The sequence below is a fragment of the Oncorhynchus gorbuscha genome, linkage group LG19 (assembly GCF_021184085.1).
Source record: "Oncorhynchus gorbuscha isolate QuinsamMale2020 ecotype Even-year linkage group LG19, OgorEven_v1.0, whole genome shotgun sequence".
NCBI lineage: Eukaryota > Metazoa > Chordata > Actinopteri > Salmoniformes > Salmonidae > Oncorhynchus > Oncorhynchus gorbuscha.
The window spans coordinates 6340749-6354012 of NC_060191.1; the positions used below are offsets into that span (position 1 = coordinate 6340749).

At 46.9% G+C, this 13264-nt stretch overlaps 1 protein-coding gene across 2 annotated transcripts in view; it reads left to right on the forward strand.

The window, feature by feature from the left end:
• Positions 1-3338: 3338 nt before the first annotated feature.
• LOC124006212 (solute carrier family 2, facilitated glucose transporter member 3-like) overlaps positions 3339-13264 on the forward strand; it is a 39860-nt gene continuing 29934 nt past the window's right edge. For both annotated transcript variants that reach the window (XM_046316059.1, XM_046316060.1), the window contains exons 1-2: positions 3339-3524; positions 4019-4193. In XM_046316059.1, coding sequence (XP_046172015.1) covers positions 4170-4193 — 24 coding nt within the window. In that variant the 5' untranslated portion in view covers positions 3339-3524; positions 4019-4169. The remainder of the gene's footprint in view (positions 3525-4018; positions 4194-13264) is intronic.

Consider the following 13264-nt stretch of genomic DNA (forward strand, 5'->3'; position numbering starts at 1 on the left):
GTGCAAAACAATGATGACGACACGTGTTTTACAGGTAACCATGGTTGACAGAGGAAGAACAATGATTCAAAGCACCACCCTCCTTTTGATGCTTCCAGTCTGTTATTCTAACTCAATCAGCATGACAGAGTGATCTCCAGCCTTGTCCTCGCCAACACTCGCACATGTGTTAACGAGAGAATCACTGACATGATGTCAGCTGCTCCTTTTGTGGCAGGGCTGAAATGCAGTGGAAATGTTTTTTGGGATTCAGTTAATTTGCATGGCAAACTGAATAATTTAGCAATTTTTGATTTGTTAAAAAGGTTTGAAATATCCAATAAATGTCGTTCCACTTCATGATTGTGTCCCACTTGCTGTTGATTCTTCACCAAAAAATACAGTTTTATATCTTTATGTTTGAAGCCTGAAATGTGGCAAAAGGTCGTAAAGTTCAAGGGGGCCGAATACTTTCGCAAGTCACTGTACTTTCATTAGCACATGGAACCAGAAAAGTAACACTGCAGATTGTGGGACAACTTATTTGTCTTTGTTCCTGTCATGTTACTGTCACACATCACACATCTATAAGACAAAAACATTTGTGAAACAAAGTAGTGCACCCAATCATTGATTGAAGAATGACTACAATTAAGGCCAGGTAGCATTCTTAACCCGATTCATATTGATACTGTAGACAAAATGTGCTCATGAAACCAATTTAAAGGCAGCATCCTGACTGAGTCTTTGAGGTTGCTATTGAATCTGATCAGCCTGGTAGGAGTAGAGCTCACCTACTGGATCATATGTATCAGCCTATAAGGCACCTTGACCACTAATATGCCTGCAAGGAGAATTGCTCATGAAACAGCCTACAAGATGGCATCCTGACTTATCAGCCTCTGAGGCTGCTATTGAATCTGATCAAGCTCTGAGGCTGAAAGCTAATCTGATCAGCCTGTCAGGAATGGAGCACTGTAAATTTTTAGATTATCCACAAAACATGATGTGTCCCTTATAATTATACACATATCAGTTATACAAGCTAACAACCAGCATAGATACTACCTAGCTAAGTGAGCTTGCTAAGCAGTCCTACTAGCAAGCTAGCTAACAAATACAAAAAGATTGCTAACCTATAACAAACCAGTCTGATATATCAGTGATATATCATTATAAAGTTGCCTTCATTTTGAAAGATGCTAGCTATATTACATTTCTTCCTCTAGGCTTCAGCTTTCTGGCTCTGTTTGAATGTGGCTTTGATGACTCATTGTTCCCTGCATGCAATTGGTTCTGGTCTTGGGGGCGACATGCAGCCTGTGAGACAGTGCTGCATGTCTTCTTCTTCATCTTCTTCGGGGGGGTTTAACGGCTGTAGGCATCTAATATGTTGCATTAATGCTCCCAACTGGACCATAGTATAAATCCATTATACATTGTGATACCCCAAAGATATATACCAACACTTTTATAATAATACACCCTTCTGACTACCCAATTCCACTACTTTGCCCCTATCTGCATACCACTGCTGGTTTGCTTCTGAAGCTAAGCAGGGTTGGTCCTGGTCAGTACCTGGATGGGAGACCAGATGCTGCTGGAAGTGGTGTTGGAAGGCCAGTAGGAGGCACTCTTTCCTCTGGTCTAAAAAAAAGAAATATCCCAATACCCCAGCCCTGTGTAGGGTGCCGTCTTTCGGATGGGACGTTAAACGAGTGTCCTGACTCTCTGAGGTCATTAAAGATCCCGTGGCACTTATCGTAAGAGTAGGGGTGTTAACCCCGGTGTCTTGGCTAAATTCCCCATCTGGCCCTTGAACCATCACGGTCACCTAATAATCCCCAGTTTACAATTGGCTCATTCATCCCCCTCCTCTCCCCTGTAACTATTCCCCAGGTCGTTGCTGCAAATGAGAACGTGTTCTCAGTCAACTTACCTGGTAAAATAACGAATAAATAAAAAATAAAATAAAAAATCTGCTCCTGCACCATCCCAACGGTCTGGGAGGACAGGACACCACCTCTCAACACACTCTCTAACTCTTCAGAAGTCAAATCACATACATCCAAGTACTGCAGCTGCCAACACAACATCTATTCTCTGTCATTGACATTCCATTTCTGAGGTACAGTTGATGACCATTGCTATGAACATTAAGAAGCCCACCTTACTGAAGCATATATCACTCCTTGGCCTATTCCTCTGTGCTGGCAAAGATCTACTACTCACAGGCATGTTACTTTTTTTGGTCCACAAAATTTGTGCACTGGGCCTTTAATAGTCCTGTATTGTAGGATATATCCATCTGCAGCACCAGTGCAAGAAAAACTGGGCAAAACTCAGCTTGATCATAACCATGTCCATCAATGCAAGGCTCAGGTTCCGAGATCCTCACCACACCTTCCACCTCAATTAAATCTCCCTCATTCACTTCCATTTCAAATCAAATGTATTTATAAAGCCCTTCTTACATCAGCTGATGTCACAAAGTGCTGTACAGAAACCCGGTGGCAGAAGCACGGTGGCAAGGAAAAACTTCCTAGAAAGGCCAGAACTTAGGAAGAAACCTAGAGAGGAACCAGGCTCTGAGGGATGGCCAGTCCTCTTCTGGCTGTGCCGGGTGGAGATTATAACAGAAGATGTTCAAATGTTCACAGATGACCAGCAGGGTCAAATAATAATAATCACAGTGGTTGTCGAGGGTGCAACAGGTCAGCACCTCAGGAGTAAATGTCAGTTGGCTTTTCATAGCCAATCATTCAGAGTATCTCTACCGCTCCTGCTGTCTCCAGAGAGTTGAAAACAGCAGATCTGGAACAGGTAGCACATCCGGTGAACAGGTCAGGGTTCCATAGCCGCAGGCAGAACAGTTGAAACTGGAGCAGCAGCAAGGCCAGCATTTCACCTCCTGAACTCGGTCTGGTGGACAGTGCACTCTGTTTGTACTTGATCCCAGACTTCTTCTACACACCATCTTCATCAAATTCCAATTCAGCCTCTGCTTTCCTCATTCTCTTCGACCTCTTCTTTATCTTTTTCCTCCTTCATTCCCTCTTTCGAAATCCATCTTTCCGTGTCCCTGTCCCAATATTTTTCTCCTCCTGGCTTTGCTAGCGGCCCAGTGGCATCCCGATGTAACTCCATCTCATAATCATCCTGTTCAACTCGAAAACCTGTCTTCTACAGGCACCGACATTTTGAGAGAATGAGCAGTGGCACAACTCCCAAACAGCCTACTCTCCTCGAATGTTCTCTCAGACAGGTTCCGATTGCCTGTCAGGCGCTGTTCAGGGCTTAAATGCCCCACGAGCGCAAAACTGCGTGCGCTTTTACGTGTAGAAGCAAGCATGACCAGAGATGACCAGGGCGCGTAGGATGTCGGCAAAGCTAGGGAACGTGCGGACAGACTTGTGCCACTATCGTATATAAGTCGGTGACGAGAGAGGGAGGGGAGCAAGTGCTGAACATTCTTCTAAGCATACAGTTCAGTTCGACACTAAAGGGAGATACGATAACCTATTTGGCACCAAACAGGAATTACGGTAAAATAGCCTATATCATTTTACTATTGTGAAGTTAGCCAACATTTGTATTTGTTCATTTAGCATGAGAAGGGATGTGTTTATAGACAGATTTATTTGTAGACTTCAGTCAGTAGTAGTCAACAGGAGGACGCTCTGTCAGAATTAGTGGTGTATAGAATGGAATAGGATGAAATGTAATGTATCACTTTCTAAAATACATCATCATGTAAATATCAATCTAGGGAAACGTTGATTTCTTTCTCATTTGAAAATTAGAGTTGAAACTGATAGTGAGATGAGGGAGAAAGGAAGAAGAAGAGGGAGGGTTTTATCATCATGTCTTTTTCTGCTCAAGCCACATAGTCTACTGTACAGTGGAGGTTGAATTTGTGCATCCACAGGTAGAATATACTCTGCTGTCTGTGCAGCTGCTCGGCTTGATGTGTTTCAGGTGTTTTAGTTCATCACTTCTAATGGATTCAAATGCTTCTGTTTTTATTTTTTCTCTGTAGGTGGTTCCTCTGCAAACTGCTGTTTGGACTGCCTACATTGTTAGCCTTGCAAATGAGAGCCTAGTTTTGGAAGGAGAAACTCAAACAAAGTATTTCACTTGGAGTTATTTGATCTTTCCTGAGGAAGTCAGACAGTGAAACATAATTCAAGATGGAGAATATGGAAGCTGGGAAGGTAAGCAACACTTTAGGTCTGTCTTCTCACATCTAGTATTCTCCCGTGCTTGACTTGGACTGAAATAGGTGCTGGTACTCATTTTGGGTGTTGGTACTATTTAGATTTAGATGCAGGAACTTCACAATACTTTTAGCTAATATTCTATAGAAGGTGCAGGAACTTAAGCAGTAGTAATTTTGAGGTGCTGGTACTCGGCTCTGGTGAGCTACTGCCCAAGTCGAATACTGGTCTTCTCACAGAGTTACTGATTACATCATATGATTTTATTCATTTATTCATGTTGCTTATTTTTGTTGTTGTTGCAATTACAGTTTTTAACGTTTCCTTCCACAACATAACAATGCAATTGAAATACATCACCATTTGAACCACATTAGTTACTCTACCATCACACCAGTTGTGCAACAGTATTTATACTACTACTCTTCTCCTTTGTACATTATACATTCATTTATCTCTGCTGACTATTTCATAAACAATCCTCATCCACCAGCACTGTTTCCTGAGGAAGAGTAGAGCTATTTTTTGTTTTGCTCCCTGTCTTTGTCTCCCTACCTTTAATGAGTCAGTCAGAGAATGGTATTTACGAGAAGGAGTTGGGTGAACACTGCTTTTCCTCTCTGGCATGTAGAAGAACAGGGGCTGGGGTGGAAGGGAAGTGGGAGAGGAGAGAGGAAAGAGGGAGAGAGAGGAAAGAGAGAGAGAGGGGGGATAGTGAAGGAGAAAGGGGATTGGTGGATGCTACAGATACAGGTGGCGTGTCTGAACTTGAGCGGGTCTGTTTTATTCTCTGGCCTGTACCTGCATGTAGGACTAGAAGAGACAGACAGAATGAGGGAAGAGAGAGTGATATGTAGTAAGGGAGGTGGGTATAGGAAATTATGTGTGAGGTGAGAGAAAGGAGTAGAAAGAGTCACATGATAGAGGGAGCAATAGCAATAATAATAGTGTGACAGAGGGCTAGAGTTATAAACCCTAGAGGCCTAGATTGGCCATCAAACCCCCCCCCCCCCACGATGAACCCGGTGACCTCAGATCTCTATACATTGACTTAGCCACACAAGGCTTTCCTTACTCTCTATCACTTACATAAAGAGCCCCTAACAACACTGCTAACCTAGCCATGATTACACTCTTAAACCACTCTACAATACAGATGGATTGGATGCTTATTGTTACCAGATGTGTCTTCATATGGTTGTCTATCTACAACATGCCTTGTCTTTTGAAACAGGTTGCACACTGTTGATTGTCTTCCTCTTCTTTGTGGCTTTTAGGCAATGAGACTTTCCTACTAACCGTTGATGTGAAATGCTGAAACAGGAAAGAGCCTTCCACAAACTGTTACCATAAAGTTGAAAGCACAGAATCATCTAGAATGTCATTGTATGCTGTAGTGTTAAGATTTCCCTTCTCTGGAACTAAGGGGCTTAGCTCTAACCATAAAGAACAGCCCCAGACCATTATTCGTCCTCCACCGAACTTTACAGTTTGCACTATGTATTCGGGCAGGTAGCGTTCTCCTGGCATGCGCCAAACCCAGATTAATCTGATGGACTGGCAGATGGTGAAGCATGATTCATCACTCCAGAGAACGTGTTTCCACTGCTCCAGAGTCCAATGGCTGCGAGCTTTACACCACTCCAGTCGACACTTGGAATTGTGCATGGTGATCTTAGGCGTGTGTGACTGCTCCGCCATGGGAACCCATTTCATGAAGCTCCCGACGATCAGTTATTGTGCTGACGTTGCTTCCAGAGGCAGTTTGTAATCCGGTAGTGAGTGTGGTAACTGAGGACCATTTATATATGCTAGGAGCTTCAGCACTTCAGTCCCTTTCTGTAAGCTTGTGTGGCCTACTACTTCACGGCTGAGCCCTTGTTGCTCCTAGACATTTCCACTTTACAATAACAGCACTTATAACAGCACTTATAACAGCACTTTTTAACAGTTGACATTTACATTACATTTAAGTCATTTAGCAGACGCTCTTATCCAGAGCGACTTACAAATTGGTGCATTCACCTTATGACATCCAGTGGGACAGTCACTTAACAATAGTGCATCTAAAACTTAGGGGGGTGGGGTGAGAGGGATTACTTAACCTATCCTAGGTATTCCTTAAAGAGGTGGGGTTTCAGGTGTCTCCGGAAGGTGGTGATTGACTCCGCTGTCCTGGCGTCGTGAGGGAGTTTGTTCCACCATTGGGGGGCCAGGGCAGCGAACAGTTTTGACTGGGCTGAGCGGGAGCTGTACTTCCTCAGTGGTAGGGAGGCGAGCAGGCCAGAGGTGGATGAACGCAGTGCCCTTGTTTGGGTGTAGGGCCTGATCAGAGCCTGGAGGTACTGAGGTGCCGTTCCCCTCACAGCTCCGTAGGCAAGCACCATGGTCTTGTAGCGGATGCGAGCTTCAACTGGAAGCCAGTGGAGAGAACGGAGGAGCGGGGTGACGTGAGAGAACTTGGGAAGGTTGAACACCAGACGGGCTGCGGCGTTCTGGATGAGTTGAAGGGGTTTAATGGCACAGGCAGGGAGCCCAGCCAACAGCGAGTTGCAGTAATCCAGACGGGAGATGACAAGTGCCTGGATTAGGACCTGCGCCGCTTCCTGTGTGAGGCAGGGTCGTACTCTGCGGATGTTGTAGAGCATGAACCTACAGGAACGGGCCACCGCCTTGATGTTAGTTGAGAACGACAGGGTGTTGTCCAGGATCACGCCAAGGTTCTTGGCGCTCTGGGAGGAGGACACAATGGAGTTGTCGACCGTGATGGCGAGATCATGGAACGGGCAGTCCTTCCCCGGGAGGAAGAGCAGCTCCGTCTTGCCGAGGTTCAGCTTGAGGTGGTGATCCGTCATCCACACTGATATGTCTGCCAGACATGCAGAGATGCGATTCGCCACCTGGTCATCAGAAGGGGGAAAGGAGAAGATTAATTGTGTGTCGTCTGCATAGCAATGATAAGAGAGACCATGTGAGGTTATGACAGAGCCAAGTGACTTGGTGTATAGCGAGAATAGGAGAGGGCCAAGAACAGAGCCCTGGGGGACACCAGTGGTGAGAGCGCGTGGTGAGGAGACAGATTCTCGCCACGCCACCTGGTAGGAGCGACCTGTCAGGTAGGACGCAATCCAAGCGTGGGCCGCGCCGGAGATGCCCAACTCGGAGAGGGTGGAGAGGAGGATCTGATGGTTCACAGTATCGAAGGCAGCCGATAGATCTAGAAGGATGAGAGCAGAGGAGAGAGAGTTAGCTTTAGCAGTGCGGAGCGCCTCCGTGATACAGAGGAGAGCAGTCTCAGTTGAATGACTAGTCTTGAAACCTGACTGATTTGGATCAAGAAGGTCATTCAGAGAGAGATAGCGGGAGAGCTGGCCAAGGACGGCACGTTCAAGAGTTTTGGAGAGAAAAGAAAGAAGGGATACTGGTCTGTAATTGTTGACATCGGAGGGATCGAGTGTAGGTTTTTTCAGAAGGGGTGCAACTCTCGCTCTCTTGAAGACGGAAGGGACGTAGCCAACGGTCAGGGATGAGTTGATGAGCGAGGTGAGGTAAGGGAGAAGGTCTCCGGAAATGGTCTGGAGAAGAGAGGAGGGGATAGGGTCAAGCGGGCAGGTTGTTGGGCGGCCGGCCGTCACAAGACGCGAGATTTCATCTGGAGAGAGAGGGAGAAAGAGGTCAGAGCACAGGGTAGGGCAGTGTGAGCAGAACCAGCGGTGTCGTTTGACTTAGCAAACGAGGATCGGATGTCGTCGACCTTCTTTTCAAAATGGTTGACGAAGTCATCTGCAGAGAGGGAGGAGGGGGGAGGGGGCGGAGGATTCAGGAGGGAGGAGAAGGTGGCAAAGAGCTTCCTAGGGTTAGAGGCAGATGCTTGGAATTTAGCGTGGTAGAAAGTGGCTTTAGCAGCAGAGACAGAGGAGGAAAATGTAGAGAGGAGGGAGTGAAAGGATGCCAGGTCCGCAGGGAGGCGAGTTTTCCTCCATTTCCGCTCGGCTGCCCGGAGCCCTGTTCTGTGAGCTCGCAATGAGTCATCGAGCCACGGAGCGGGAGGGGAGGACCGAGCCGGCCTGGAGGATAGGGGACATAGAGAGTCAAGGGATGCAGAGAGGGAGGAGAGGAGGGTTGAGGAGGCAGAATCAGGAGATAGGTGGGAGAAGGTTTGAGCGGAGGGAAGAGATGATAGGATGGAAGAGGAGAGAGTAGCGGGGAGAGAGAGCGAAGGTTGGGACGGCGCGATACCATCCGAGTAGGGGCAGTGTGGGAGGTGTTGGATGAGAGCGAGAGGGAAAAGGATACAAGGCAGTGGTCGGAGACTTGGAGGGGAGTTGCAGTGAGGTTAGTGGAAGAACAGCATCTAGTAAAGATGAGGTCGAGCGTATTGCCTGCCTTGTGAGTAGGGGGGAAGGTGAGAGGGTGAGGTCAAAAGAGGAGAGGAGTGGAAAGAAGGAGGCAGAGAGGAAAGAGTCAAAGGTAGACGTGGGGAGGTTAAAGTCGCCCAGAACTGTGAGAGGTGAGCCGTCCTCAGGAAAGGAGCTTATCAAGGCATCAAGCTCATTGATGAACTCTCCGAGGGAACCTGGAGGGCGATAAATGATAAGGATGTTAAGCTTGAAAGGGCTAGTAACTGTGACAGCATGGAATTCAAAGGAGGCGATAGACAGATGGGTAAGGGGAGAAAGAGAGAATGACCACTTGGGAGAGATGAGGATCCCGGTGCCACCACCCCGCTGACCAGATGCTCTCGGGGTGTGCGAGAACACGTGGGCGGACGAAGAGAGAGCAGTAGGAGTAGCAGTGTTGTCTGTGGTGATCCATGTTTCCGTCAGTGCCAAGAAGTCGAGGGACTGGAGGGAGGCATAGGCTGAGATGAACTCTGCCTTGTTGACCGCAGATTGGCAGTTCCAGAGGCTACCGGAGACCTGGAACTCCACGTGGGTCGTGCGCGCTGGGACCACCAGAGTAGGGTGGCCGCGGCCACGCGGTGAGGAGCGTTTGTATGGTCTGTGCAGAGAGGAGAGAACAGGGATAAACAGACACATAGTTGACAGGCTACAGAAGAGGCTACGCTAATGCAAAGGAGATTGGAATGACAAGTGGACTACACGTCTCGAATGTTCAGAAAGTTAAGCTACGTAGCAAGAATCTTATTGACTAAAATGATTAAAATGATACAGTACTGCTGAAGTAGGCCAGCTGGCAGTGGGTGCGTTGTTGACACTACACTAATCAAGTCATTCCGTTGAGTGTAATAGTTTCTGCAGTGTTGCTATTCGGGGGCTAGCAGGCTAGCTAGCAGTGTTGTTTACGTTACGTTGCGTTAAAAGAACGACAATAGATGGCTAGCGAACCTAGAAAATCGCTCTAGACTACACAATTATCTTTGATACAAAGACGGCTATGTAGCTAGCTAAGTAGCTAGCTACGATCAAACAAATCAAACCGTTGTACTGTAATGAAATGAAGTGAAAATGTGATACAACCTGTGAATGCGACCGGGTAGTTGAGTTCTATACAGAAGACGTTGGCTAGCGTTGGCTAGCTGTTGGCTAGCTAGCAGAGTCACCTACGTTAAGGACGACAAATAGCTGGCTAGCTAACCTCGGTAAATTAAGATAATCACTCTAAGACTACACACTCTAAACCTAAACAACACAATTATCTTGGATACGATGATACGATGATACGAAGACAGCAAAGACAGCTATGTAGGTAGCTAACACTAAACTAATCAAGTCGTTCAGTTGAGTGTAAAAGTTTCTCAGTGCAGCTAATCAGTGGACGTTAGCTAGCTGGCTAGTGAAGACTACGTTAGGACGGCGAAATACGATAACTACGCAATTATCTTTGATACAAAGACGGCTATGTAGCTAGCTGAGAAGAAATTGCTAAGATAAGACAAATCAAACCGTTGTGATATAATGAAATATAATGAAAAAGTTATACTACCCGTTGGAGCGACGTGCAGATGCACGTCGCTCCAACGGACAGCTCTAGTAGGGCAGAAATTTGACAAGCTGACTTGTTGGAAAGGGGGCATCTTATGACGGTGCCACGTTGAATGTCACTGAGCTCTTCAGTAAGGCCATTCTACTGCCAATGTTGGTCTATGGTGATTACATGGTGGTGTGCTCGATTTTATACACCTGTCAAATCAAATCAAATCAAATTGTATTTGTCACATACACATGGTTAGCAGATGTTAATGCGAGTGTAGCGAAATGCTTGTGCTTCTAGTTCTGACAATGCAGTGATAACCAACAAGTAATCTAACTAACAATTCCAAAACTACTGTCTTATACACAGTGTAAGGGGATAAGGAACATGTACATAAGGATATATGAATGAGTGATGGTACAGAGCAGCATACAGTAGATGGTATCGAGTACAGTATATACATATGAGATGAGTGTGTAGACAAAGTAAACAAAGTGGCATAGTTAAAGTGGCTAGTGATACATGTGTTACATAAGGATGCAGTCGATGATGTAGAGTACAGTATATACATATGCATATGAGATGAATAATGTAGGGTAAGTAACATTATATAAGGTAGCATTGTTTAAAGTGGCTAGTGATATATTTACATCATTTCCCATCAATTCCCATTATTAAAATGGCTGGAGTTGGGTCAGTGTCAATGACAGTGTGTTGGCAGCAGCCACTCAGTGTTAGTGGTGGCTGTTTAACAGTCTGATGGCCTTGAGATAGAAGCTGTTTTTCAGTCTCTCGGTCCCAGCTTTGATGCACCTGTACTGACCTCGCCTTCTGGATGATAGCGGGGTGAACAGGCAGTGGTTCGGGTGGTTGATGTCCTTGATGATCTTTATGGCCTTCCTGTAACAACGGGTGGTGTAGGTGTCCTGGAGGGCAGGTAGTTTGCCCCCGGTGATGCGTTGTGCAGTCCTCACTACCCTCTGGAGAGCCTTACGGTTGAGGGCGGAGCAGTTGCCGTACCAGGCGGTGATACAGCCCGCCAGGATGCTCTCGATTGTGCATCTGTAGAAGTTTGTGAGTGCTTTTGGTGACAAGCCGAATTTCTTCAGCCTCCTGAGGTTGAATAGGCGCTGCTGCGCCTTCTTCACGACGCTGTCAGTGTGAGTGGACCAATTCAGTTTGTCTGTGATGTGTATGCCGAGGAACTTAAAACTAGCTACCCTCTCCACTACTGTTCCATCGATGTGGATAGGGGGTGTTCCCTCTGCTGTTTCCTGAAGTCCACAATCATCTCCTTAGTTTTGTTGACGTTGAGTGTGAGGTTATTTTCCTGACACCACACTCCGAGGCCCTCACCTCCTCCCTGTAGGCCGTCTCGTCGTTGTTGGTAATCAAGCCTACCACTGTTGTGTCGTCCGCAAACTTGATGATTGAGTTGGAGGCGTGCGTGGCCACGCAGTCGTGGGTGAACAGGGAGTACAGGAGAGGGCTCAGAACGCACCCTTGTGGGGCCCCGTGTTGAGGATCAGCGGGGAGGAGATGTTGTTGCCTACCCTCACCACCTGGGGCGGCCCGTCAGGAAGTCCAGTACCCAGTTGCACAGGGCGGGGCCGAGACCCAGGGTCTCGAGCTTGATGACGAGCTTGGAGGGTACTATGGTGTTGAATGCCGAGCTGTAGTCGATGAACAGCATTCTCACATAGGTATTCCTCTTGTCCAGGTGGGTTAGGGCAGTGTGCAGTGTGGTTGAGATTGCATCGTCTGTGGACCTATTTGGGCGGTAAGCAAATTGGAGTGGGTCTAGGGTGTCAGGTAGGGTGGAGGTGATATGGTCCTTGACTAGTCTCTCAAAGCACTTCATGATGACGGAAGTGAGTGCTACGGGGCGGTAGTCGTTTAGCTCAGTTACCTTAGCTTTCTTGGGAACAGGAACAATGGTGGCCCTCTTGAAGCATGTGGGAACAGCAGACTGGTATAGGGATTGATTGAATATGTCCGTAAACACACCGGCCAGCTGGTCTGCGCATGCTCTGAGGGCGCGGCTGGGAATGCCATCTGGGCCTGCAGCCTTGCGAGGGTTAACACGTTTAAATGTCTTACTCACCTCAGCTGCAGTGAAGGAGAGACCGCATGTTTCCGTTGCAGGCCGTGTCAGTGGCACTGTATTGTCCTCAAAGCGGGCAAAAAAGTTATTTAATCTGCCTGGGAGCAAGACATCCTGGTCCGTGACTGGGCTGGATTTCATCTTGTGGTCCGTGATTGACTGTAGACCCTGCCACATGCCTCTTGTGTCTGAGCCATTGAATTGAGATTCCACTTTGTCTCTGTACTGACGCTTAGCTTGTTTAATAGCCTTACGGAGGGAATAGCTGCACTGTTTGTATTCAGTCATGTTGCCAGACACCTTGCCCTGATTAAAAGCAGTGGTTCGCGCTTTCAGTTTCACGCGAATGCTGCCATCAATCCAAGGTTTCTGGTTAGGGAATGTTTTTATCGTTGCTATGGGAACGACATCTTCGACGCACGTTCTAATGAACTCGCACACCGAATCAGCGTATTCGTCAATATTCCCATCTGACGCAATACGAAACATGTCCCAGTCCACGTGATGGAAGCAGTCTTGGAGTGTAGAGTCAGCTTGGTCTGACCAGCGTTGGACAGACCTCAGCGTGGGAGCCTCTTGTTTTAATTTCTGCCTGTAGGCAGGGATCAGCAAAATGGAGTCGTGGTCAGCTTTCCCGAAAGGGGGGCGGGGCAGGGCCTTATATGCGTCGCGGAAGTTAGAGTAACAATGATCCAAGGTTTTACCACCCCTGGTTGCGCAATCGATATGCTGATAAAATTTAGGAGTCTTGTTTTCAGATTGGCTTTGTTAAAATCCCCAGCTACAATGAATGCAGCCTCCGGATAAATGTTTTCCAGTTTGCAAAGAGTTAAATAAAGTTCGTTCAGAGCCATCGATGTGTCTGCTTGGGGGGGATATATACGGCTGTGATTATAATCGAAGAGAATTCTCTTGGAAGATAATGCGGTCTACATTTGATTGTGAGGAATTCTAAATCAGGTGAACAGAAGGATTTGAGTTCCTGTATGTTTCCTTCATCACACCATGTCCCGTTAGTCATGAGGCATAC